The 12,545-nt window shown below is 30.5% G+C and overlaps 1 protein-coding gene across 2 annotated transcripts in view; it reads right to left on the minus strand.

Moving 5' to 3' along the window:
- LOC116777607 (protein apterous-like) overlaps window positions 1–12,545 on the minus strand; it is a 36,425-nt gene that overhangs the window by 21,517 nt on the left and 2,363 nt on the right. For both annotated transcript variants that reach the window (XM_032671254.2, XM_032671253.2), the window contains exon 2: window positions 10,050–10,366. In XM_032671254.2, the coding sequence (XP_032527145.2) occupies window positions 10,050–10,366 (317 nt within the window). The remainder of the gene's footprint in view (window positions 1–10,049; window positions 10,367–12,545) is intronic.

Genomic DNA, 12,545 nt, shown 5'->3' on the forward strand with positions numbered 1-12,545 from the left:
TCTACCAACACAGCTATTAACTCATCTAACTTGTACAACTTGTTAGAAGATACATGGTTCTTTTAATGACATCGCTCCGCACACAATGATAGTTATTGCGAATTAATATTCTATTCCCTCTTACACACTCCGTAAGTTTGCTTAATAGAGGATGTAATGTGCGTATAATGTATTAACTTTTTACAGATGTTTGCTTTTTTCCGATATTTCAACCAATGATTCGGAAAATAACTTTTATTGGATGTATGTAATTTTATTTGGTCACCGTAATAGCGTATAAAAAGTGACTTGAATATCTTGTTAGTACAACTTTTAGTATGTGTTACGCAAATTTTTAACTATATTTTTTTATCATCTTCTTTATATAATTCGGGATCTCGATGTTATGCATAATTTAAATTTTATGAATATCATATAAGTAAGTAATAAAAAAGAAAGCAAACATAATGAATTCATATATTTAATATATTAAGTAGAATGGTGTAATTAAAGACTACGGTATAATAGAGCGTGGTAGGCACCAAAATTACACGGTTGACGGTCGCATTATCATACTATGTATAATAAAATAATCTCCGTTACTAGCGGCCTTAATACAGACCGGTATCTTTGTTTCACACGAAATGATGGAACGTTCACACCGAATCTTACCTACGATCCGGCTCTTGTTATCACTTGTCCAAAAATTATCACACTCTGTCAAGTATTCGGTATCTCGTGCCGGCGACGCGCGCCGTCTGAAGCCGCGCATAACTCCTAGATGTTAATATATCCGAAACATTATTAATTGAATTCCGACCGATCCCCAAACAGAGTTTATAAATTAAGTAGTTACTATATTTAAAAACTTGACATCCAGGTCAAAGATGATGCGAGCTATCAACAAATCTAAACTAAAGTGACTCATGTTGTATGAAGTTTTATACAACACTGTTTGTATCGTTAATGGAAGAAACGTGAATATTTAGGATGTTTTTATTTCTATCACGAAAAACGACTGGGCAGATTTGAATGGAATTTCAATTCGAACCTCTATCAGTAAAGAATTTTTTTAATAGTATTTTCATCAAATCACATACATACATTGAAAACATAATGTTATATTGTAAATAAATCAAGAAGCATCTGTTATTATCAATAAGTTCTATTTTGGTTAGTGTATTAATTATCGTTATAGCAAAGTGTTCCTAGAGATATGCATGGACATTCTTTAACATTTAAAACTACAACACGTGTAAAAAAAATATTACACTTAAAATTCCCTATACAGAAATAGCGCTTATTAAAACTGACATTTTCTTGAAGTCTGTCACACGGCCACATAAAGTAAACAAACGTTTTAGAGGAGCGCATGCTTCAAGCTCGTTCAATTTGTGATTGAGTTATAGTTTATTGACAGTATATGACCGATATCACTAAATCATAGGAAGCCGCACTTCACAAGTACAGAATGCATTTCACATGGTTTCTTTAACGATCAATGTTAACGACGTTTGCGCTGTAAAACGAATATCTTTTCTGTGTAAGACGATAGTATTTATCATTCAAATTTTACAATGCCTATTAGTATTATCTAAATGTATTTTTTATATGCGTAGTTGTTTTCTACCGTTTTACATTTTTATAACAGTGTTACTCTGATAATATTGAAAGCCTTTAATAAATTCTTAGCTTTTAGAATATGTCTAATGGAAAAATTCAAGTGTACTAATAAAAATAAATATACAGAATTTTTAATTATTCAATTGATAAAGCGGTTCCGACGACTATTTTATATATATTGAATGAAAAATGAATAGAATACAGCCAAACATTTAAGAGTAAACCGATGACGGAAGTTAGAAATCAAATGGAGGCGCAATCGCGTATCGTATTACCGAAAATGTAACAAATTGCGATATCAACGCTGCGGGTCTCGTAACAGCAGGGGGCAGAGGATTTGTTTTGCAAATAAACACCCGGCAGGAACCGGGTATACAATAGTCGGTATGGAACGACTTGGTACAATGGTGGCCAGCGTGACGCCGCCAGCAAACGGAGGTATCGCGATGTTTCTCACGCGAAATACAAAATACTATGAGAATTTGAATCTCGTATATGGTTTCTCAACACCCGCTGACCGTATCAGACACACCCCGTTGTCACATTAGGGGTTTGTTGTTATTAAAATATACAAAACTAAAAAAATATTTAACTTAATAAATAATAAACAGCAACACAAGTTATCATATAAGGACTCTGACATTTATATGTTAACGGTTGCAATAATGGAACTAATTTTAGAGAAACTATTTCTTATTGGTATCATCAATTTCAAAATAAAATAAGAGTTCCAGATCTGATTGTCAAATATGATAATCAAATTTAAAACTCGTATTCATATTTAATGAATTAAAACATAAAATAACATTACAGAAAAAAGTAACTTTATAAAAATAATATTATTTATAAATCTATTGTAGGGACGGACGAGAGAGATTTAGCTACGACAGTAAACAATAGAGCAGGGAAACAGAATACAACCCGCTACGATGAACTGATGATACCTATAAACCGATATTCATATCCTTTGAAGCGGATAATTGTATTATTCTATAAACATTCGGTTTTTAGGGACCCGTGACTATAGCATCTCGTGGTTTTTAATGATTCAAGAGAGTGACAAAATAGGTACAATTTTAAGGATTAAACAAAACGAAAAAAATTGTTTCGTATAGTATAGTCTTACGATTTAAGTGAATGAATAAATCCTTCATGTTTAAAAAAAATTTAGTTCTCCCGTTAGTACAGAACAGATAATAATAATAACGTGTAATAAAAAGCTGACATAGCAGGGAGCAACCGTGACCGCGGGGTACAACAACATAGAGACGTCAATTGCACAATGGGAACGACCACACAATATAATTGTCATCATTCATTTGTCAACAAATCCTTCTAGCACACGACTCCGTATGAACCTTATACTCAAACACATAGGGCTTGACTTGTTCTACAAAGTCAACACTTCCGTAAGGGCCATCTGCGTTCACAATAAATAGGTCAAATATTTTTGTAAACACAAACATTTTGGTTTACGTGCGAAGTTGAAAAAAAATACTATTGTGTCCTCGGATTTACATCGCACTATCCGTAACTTAAGTAATTTTAACGGTAATTTTAAATTTTCTACTGTTCGAAAGTTAATATGTATTTAAATTCCTGATAATATTATGACTAGCATAAAAAAATAATTTTCAGGGAAACTGAAACTGTTAAATTTCCTTGGTAGTTGACGGAATTTGCGTATTTTTATTTTTTACTCATGCCATAGTAAGTATTTGTTTAAAACGGTGAGATGTAAACAAAAGATAAAAATGAAGAAAACAATGAGATAGATATCCGCATCGCATTAGGTATACAAGTATACAGGTTCACAAGTTTATCATCTAGAGGTGACTAGTCTAGAGTACTCAGGTGATAGATTCCAAATTTCTCATAGCATCAACACTGAAATCAATACATCTATTGATCAGATGTCATCATTGAATTTCTTTTTAAAGATTATCATAGTCATTCCGAAATTATAGAAATTAAAAAAAATTGATATCGACCATACTGCACAGATACTATTAATATTATCATATAATATGTATGTACAGCACATTGTCCGTTCAAAAATGTAACTTGTTAAATAATAAATTTATACAGTTTTATAATTCATTATTCATGCCATAAAAAAAACTGCGATGGTATCTCTTCAGTTCTAAAATCAAATCGGAGGTCAAAACGCTTCACGTAGTAGAGAGATAATAATAAAAACATACTTAAGACAATTTAAAAAATACTTACATGTTTAGAGTGTCCTCAAATTATTTATTATTATAATATGATAAACTTAAAATACTATATAATGATGGTACAAGATATATGAAAATTATGAACTGCTTATGATTAACTAGTGACCTATAGACCCATTGGTGAGAGCCAATATATACATACCAATCATAGCAAACCTATTAAATATATTGTATTATCTATAAACTGCGGCTTGTGCAATGTTAAACGGGTATCAAAATATAAATATCAATATATTATATGTAGTCTCGCGCACTTAAATGACAAGTGATAGGTATTGAAGTCCGCGGCTGATATCTGACGGTACTAGGCCCGGCTGACCCGGACGCGATATCGATAACTCCGTCTACCGAACGCGTGACAACACTGTTTATGTTTATATGATTCCGTCCCAGACCCTTATATTAGTAAGAAGAAAAATCGGTAAAGTTGAAGAAATTGACAGATATTTCGTATTTATAAAATTCAAGCAACAAACCATCAATGAAAGCAATCGCTTGTAATGGTAGCACTTGGGATTAGATATATTTCGGGCTATGGTCAATGCCCCAACAATGTGAACTTAGAGACAATGCATCAACGGTCTCACATGCGATAATGATCATCACTTATGAATGAAGTTGTGGAGCGATTGCAGAATAGATACGACTTAAGCAATGTCTTAAACATGATATAGCTTGGATGGTGAACACAGAATTTTGACGTCAAAATGTTAGTACATATTTTAATTAAACGGTCTTCCAGCTATTAATATATAACTCTAAAAAGGTGTAAATAAAAAATAACATCGTGAATTTTATTGATATATATTAAAGTTTCGTAAATGACATTATCAGTTGAAAGGCTGTTTGTAATCGACTCTGAGCAGCGACCCTTCCCAGTCACTCTTCAATCATGTATCAATATGATGGACTGCATTGTTTACATGCACATTTATTTTTTAACATCGTAACATGTAATATATCACCTCTTTACAAGACCTGATTAAAAATGTCAATAAAAAATTGGATAAAAAAATTATCACAGCAAAAACCTCTAGTATTGAGTAACATCAAGTGAATTATAAAAAAAATAATTTTATTATATCAAGAGAACCCCTTAAAATAATATCTTTAAAATAGCCTATTTTCAAAAGAAAGGACAAGTGTTTGCTGGCTCTACAATATTAAAGTATTTATATTGACCCTATACCTACTTGTCAAATATGAGTGTTTGCGTGATCCCCACGAGTTTGATTGTATTAATCCGTCAGACAAGGCGCAGGAGCATGAGCCGTGACGTCACGCAAGCTTCCGACGGGAACATAATTTTTAATTCCACCACTATTCTGTTTGCATCTGATATGTTTTATGCAAGCCACAATCACCTGTATCACATGGAAACAAAAACACAATTTTCACGAATCGAGTAAACCACTCACCATTGTTTATTGACGTCACGGTCTGATAGAGTGACTGATCACTGATCTCGAACTCAAGTCGATGAATTACGAGGAGATTTAGATATAAATACAGTCTCACTTATTCCATGGTGGAAAAAAATGCTCATTATTCGTATAAATACTACAATATTACAACGCGGCCTTGAGGTGTCCCGTGGAGAATGACGAAATTCCGTTGTAGAGGTATCAACATATTGTTCATAAACTAGTCAGATACACTGTTAGATGAGCGTGATAAGTCGCCGCGGGAGAAAGCAATAAAGATACTCACTGATAGTAATTAAACTTTATCTTCAAGATGTAAAAACTGACAATAAATAAAATTAGTTCCTGCTATGATATGAAATGTACATTCCGACTAATTAGTTACTTGTATTAAACCACCTACCATTCATTACGGATTCAATAGCCGGCGGGCAGCTTAACTGTGTTTATATCTATATAGTATATTAAATATTATCATAGTGAAGCCATATTCAAAGGTACGTATGTATTAATTTAATCCAAACTATATCGAAGGTTGGCTCGTTGCTGTTACATAACTATCATTGAAATTAAAGCCCCATCTTATGTATAAAAAAAACTGATATATATATTTTTTAATAATTTCACCTTAATAAATAGAAATTCATGAGAGAATTCTTATGTAAGTTGTATGATTTGTGTGGCGGCTGAGGTATGCAGCATTGTCTAATTTTCACCTCGAATACAAAAGCATACGGATATTTATGGAGCATGACAACAACTGCTATAAAATACTCAAAATTGTGATATTTCGCATAGGTGTAATATAATACAATGAGTAAGGCTATAAACAGAGCCCCGCTTGATGCCGACTCTGTTAGAATCCACTTACAACACTTTAATAGACCCCTCATTGTTATAAACTTAATAGAGGGAACTATACAGATATTCTATTAATATATGTACATCGCTTTATAACTATTATTATCAATAATAATATTAAATTATAAAAAAAAGATGGAAGTTTACTTACATTGACGGTAAAGATTTTTAATCACAATATTTTAGAACCTAAATCACGTTAATGTACAATGGACGATTTCAGACTATCACAATATTCTAAATCATCTTTACAGTTACTATACTAAAAACATAATACTTTGAGCAAATCCGTCTTATTAAATTTTAATATTTAATTGTTATAATAATGTATGCATTTAAAATTAAGATTTGTTTAAATTTGTATAGTCTTGAATATTGTTAATTATCAAAAAACTTACGTCACAGTTTGTAATTCATTCATCAAGTAATCAAAATATTTACACTGAACATGTTTTTTATGAATCGTGTATCCCGTAACTATTTTAATTTAACGGAAAAAAATTATTTATAGCATTTATTACGAGTATTATCTAATATTACATTGTGAATGTTAAACATTTTAAATGACAAGAAAAAAACATTGCAAACCACTCCATTTAACCTTTTTTTCTCAGTTATATATTTATATATATATATATATATATATATATATATATATTTTTTTTTTAATAAATGTGATTGCTCGATGTTTTAAATGATTACATGTAAGCCGATATCCGATAGTCAAAATCAGCCCAAGCAATCAAAAGCGCCGATGGTTCAGCCGATGCCATAAACCCATTCTAATATACGCATATTCGTTGCGTTGAAGACTTTTATGAGCAATTTAACAAGTGTCTCGTATAGCCAGGGTCGGATTTGATTTATGTCCATATAAGGTATGTTTACGATCTACGTTTATTGTTTCTTGTATTTCACCGCTCTGGGAGCTGATAATGTTATTTGAGAGGTAAAGGACGCCGAGATACAACAACTCGCCCTACTAACGTTTTCAATAATGATTATTGAATGTATATTGGTAAAACATATACATTTCTTGTTTTATGTAATATGGTAGCAAGTTTTTAATTTATTTACATTATTCGTGACTAAATAGAGTTAGTTTAGAGTATTTATGTGTATGATTGATGATAAAACTTCTAAATTGTTTTCTAAATTATCCTACAAAACCTGTCGTTGTTCCCAAAAACTTAAAAAGACTTGAGTAATTTAATGATATTACACAACATTTTATTACCGTGCATCTATTAGAATGAATATATCAAGAATTGCGATACGTACTTTAATGTCACAAAATAGCAAGACGTTAGTTAAAGATGTTTCTTTTTAAAAATAATTACGGTTTCTAATGGACGAGTGATCCCAAACTGCTTTAGGTATTTTATTGATTCATTAAATACTTATATAATATACATCAATTTATTGTTTTACAATGTATTCGTTGCAATAATTCCGACGTCGTCGTTTTGCTGGCCGCCGTCATCTCATATTTTAGTAACGTTACAATGAACAGTCAACACTGATTTACATACAGCCCTAAGAATTTGATTGAAAGTTACATTGAAGTTTCATTTTACAACCAGCATCTGATATAAAATATGGCCGGTACGGGAATTTAACTCTAGATTTTGTAATATTATCAAAAAATTCTATACCTACATGATATGCCTGTTATAACAAAATTGTCATTTATTAACAACATTATTTTATAAATGATTCTCATGATCCTTACAAAGCTTATTTATTTATTAGTATTTAATAATCTGCATTGAGATATCAATGAACAGTTTGTAGAAATTAAAAATATAAAATATTAAAGATGCTGTATTGGTTGGTCTATAAACAAATTACGTGTAAATGTATTGTAGGAATGTGTGTAGTCATAACATCGAGTACTAAAGCCACTGAACGTAAAGAAAATGGTCAAAAGCAACCTTAAAACACGAAAAATTCACACGAAAGACGAAATCGGATGCAGGCAAAATAATTTATAATATTTATTAAGTGGGAGAATTAAATTGTGATATCATCGCTAAGGTTTCAAAACAGGTTCGTCGTAGATTTAGATTGTTAGATGAATAAAGAACCAAATTAATTTAAATAATCAAATGAATTAAATAATAATAAAAATACAATTATAATGCTATCAAAAAAATATATATATTAGTAGTAATACAATAGTGGACCACGCTCTCTCTCATGACTTGATACTGCGCGTAGAGATGCGTCATAGAGATGTGTACGTGAGCGACGTAGATGATAACACCGGGTAAATTGTGACCGGGGTGGGCTGTAAAACGTTCATCAGATACAGCTGTATGGGTGACGGCCCACGTGATGTATTTAGGTTCCTAAATCTAGGAAAGTATTAACATTTTCTCAGACCGTGCTAGAATTTCAAACGTCCGAAGAGTTTGTAACGTAGTAAATTAACTACAATTTATCATATTTATTTACATGTAAATAATATTTTTTTTTATTAATTCATTCTAATATATATATATGATAATATCACTATACATTAGCAGTCTCTACTCTAGTTGCCAATCTCTATTTGCAACAACGGTTTGGATTATATTTTCAAGTAATTTAAACCCATTGTTTCACTAAGAATCTTATGACATATCATTAACTGATGATAAATGACTTAATGTTAAAGGAAGACTTCCATTTTTTTCTTAATTTAAAAAAAAATAACAACTATTTTTATGTAATTATTTCTATAGAAATAACTGTTTTTATATTTATTATATTCTTATTCAACAAGGATATTTATTATTAAACATTTCTTCCATAAAAACGGATAATTAATGGTTATTTTGCCTCGCATATTCTATAAGAAATAATCACTAACAGCTGTATACGAACACGCTAGTAATATACATGAAAATCAATTGATTTAACCTTAATAAAGAACAAAATTTTCACATTTTGTTAAATTGATGTTTAAAAGTATTTTAAATTATATATACATAACCTTATATATAATAGTTTAACTTAGCACCTAAATTATATTTGTAAATTAATCCGTATAAAAATGTTAATATTCATGAAGTAAAAATTATATGTTCTTCACATCGTTTTTCAGCCATAAGACTATATTTACTCCCCGTTACAACATAAATAAAATTAAAGTATAATATGTTTACTCAGTCAACAAATTTTTATTCATTTAAACATTAGTATAAAAGAAAAATAATTTGAGTATCGAAAAGTTTACTAATTTATTTACATCTTCTAAGTAAAACTCAACTAACGACCTACAAACAATTTATCAAGGAATCAAAATCAATTTCAAAATTAGAGTATTACTCTTAAATTTCATATTTAGTCAAAACTTTCAAGCTACCTTTTGATTTTTGATTACCATTTGTTTTAATAATATGCCTAATTCTCACCTGCAGTTTACAATTATATTTAAAAACTGATTTAAACTCCTGGCATTTTAGTTTATCATATATATTTATAAATAAAAAAAGGCCACGATAAATCTAGCGTAAGTATAAAAATAAAAGAATTATTCACGCGGCCGATATGCAAACACAATACACTGCTTATCCATTGTTTTTTAAACTTAACTAATCTGATAAATAACGAAAACTAATTGATTTCATATTCAAAATAACTCTAAATATAATTAAAAAATATATCCTTGAAGCTGAGATAGCGACGATTCTAAGACACGAGACTCGAATAGACTCCAGACACAGAATTATTTAAGACAATATTCGATGGCAGGTTCACTGCCTTCATTTTGAATAATAATTCAGTTGTAACATAACATTGGTACATCTATCATCAAGTGAGGTTGTAATCCTATATTTCATAGAGCGAACAATACCGGTCATATTTTATGAATTTGTAATAAAAATAGCACAGTTTTACTGAGCCACAACAATTTTATATAAGAAAAATTATCACTGACCTGAAGTAGTCATTCTTGCAAAATATATTGCTGTCACGAGCATAACATCTCTGTTCAGAGTCGAGAGGCATCTTGCATTCACAGCACCTGAGGCATGGGGTGTGCCAGCGCCGCTCCAGCGCCAGAAGGTAGTATCTATCAGTTATTCGTGCTCCGCAGCCAGCGCAAGCATCCTCAGCGGGTGGAGCGGGTTCATCTGGAGGTTCTCGCTTGCGACACGAGGTGCAGTCTCTGGGTGATCCCGGCGACGCTGCTGGGGCAACAGGCGACAACTCTGACCCCGTCTCGTACGTGGAGAGATATCGCTCATTCTGTTGCTGAAAAAATATATAACATTTTAATTATAATAATATAATTATGTTATGAAACCCAAAAACAATGATCATTACGAACGTAATTAAAAACACTTCCAACTTCGATGCGATGAATCCTACATGATAGTTAATTGTACACTGAATCACGTTGTTATCACCTCCAAAATACATTTGAGTAAAATATAGAATTATTTAATTATTCAGTACATTTGCATATAATTCATATTATAATTATTAAAATTTCCAATGAATTTGGTAATTCCACTGCAACTGAAAATACGTATTTTCCATCGATATTGTTAATCAGGTGCTAATTTGCTATAACAAGTAATTAACGTAATCAGTAAATAATATTCATAAATTTCAGAGCTTTTTCAAAAAAGGGAAGTTTTGAGAATAATAAATTACTATATTCATTATTACCGATAACACTTTTGAGTATTAAAAAATAGGAGCTTCCCATAATACACAACTTACATACGTCGATGTACATTATTAACATGGAACTATCTTTAAAAAAAAAAATACATGTAACAGACATTTAATGACTTAGTTAATATCTTAAAATTTTCAGTCTGTCCGTTTCGATATATGACATTCAAAAATATTTTCACAACTAACCATTAGACATAGTTCATTAGACTTCACTCGAATTAAGTTTTGATTTTCATCAAAAATTGGGAAATAAAAAAGGAAACATCGGAATTCGTAAAATGATCATTCAAAACGAACAAAAACAAAGTGAGATATTAACTTTAACATACTTATATGTACTCGTATATATAATTTCATATTATTTATAAATTAAAGTAATCGCCGACTAGCTTACAAACATCTTAAGCTCGCCGGCGGCACTACACCAAACTTCTAATACTGTTGTTCCTTTCATGTTGTTTACTGAGAAAATTTTTCAGCTATATTATAAAATTATACTGAAATCGTTAAACTGTGGACACGTTTTAAAAGATTAGATAAAAGTTATCCCCCGTTGGTCTAAGAAACTTCAATTTTAAACTTATGCAGGTCAAGGTAGTTTCATCGTAGTATACTATTTCCGACGAGTTAGTTCGTGAAGTTCAGGCGCTTTCGTTTATATTTTTCTTTCATTTCACACGGTGACTTCTATGGAAACTATTTTGTTGTATTAGGAGTTGAAAAAATAAGTTTTTATAATATATTTTAAAAGTTTTGAATATTTAAAGAATTCTTGACATTGAATCGCATCCTAATGCTTCTAATATTTCATGAGATTCTTTATATTGTCTGCATTAGATATATTTTAGAGAATAAGTATTGAACATAAGAAATTTTCAAATTTTCAGTACATGACATCTCGATAACGATAGCTTTTACCAGACATTATCTGTTAAAAGCATTCTTGAAAAAATACGAACAAATGAAAACAAATGAAACTACATTTTCAAATACTTAGATTCCAACAGCAAAGTGCTACGTAAACAAAAAAAAAACTACCGTTAACATTCGTTCCGTTCTCATTGTTACTATAAAATTTATTTCTAAAAGAAATATTAAAAATTCAAATGAATAACATGTGTTAATGTTATTATATTAAATATATCCCGTTGCAAGTACAACGGATCGGTGAAGCGTTGAGAGTAGCTTTCCGACGGACGGACAAAACAACTAACATATAATACTTTAATATTATTATTTCATATTTTTATACTTTTTATAATGCTTTTTAAAATTACTCGTAAATAACCCGAGCTATCTTCAATAGATCCGTTGCTTATAGTGTTAAACACTTAACGAATTATGAGCGTATCGAATGGTCCCTCATAATTATGAAAAATACATTGTCATTACAAACTTATGAATCATTAAATGAGATTAAAACCTCACTATAATGACTTATTTAGTTTTGTGTTATATCAATTTTTACATATTTTATTTCATACACCTCCCAATATTAGTACTTATTTATTTGTTTGGTTGTGTTTGTTCTGAAAAAAAATACGCGTTATAACCACTTAATAAAATTTCAAGTGCTATAACATGTAAAAAATTTATTATAATTCTAACTTAACTTTGTTTTTAACTTCTTTCTGAGATGGTATGTTTCAATATAGTTTTAACAAAAATTAATTCCGAACTTTTGACGGTTCCCCGCGATCTAACACGATTATTTTATACCGGCCGCGGCATTAAAAACTGTATTCAC

The sequence above is a fragment of the Danaus plexippus genome, chromosome Z, assembly GCF_018135715.1.
Source record: "Danaus plexippus chromosome Z, MEX_DaPlex, whole genome shotgun sequence".
Lineage (NCBI taxonomy): Eukaryota > Metazoa > Arthropoda > Insecta > Lepidoptera > Nymphalidae > Danaus > Danaus plexippus.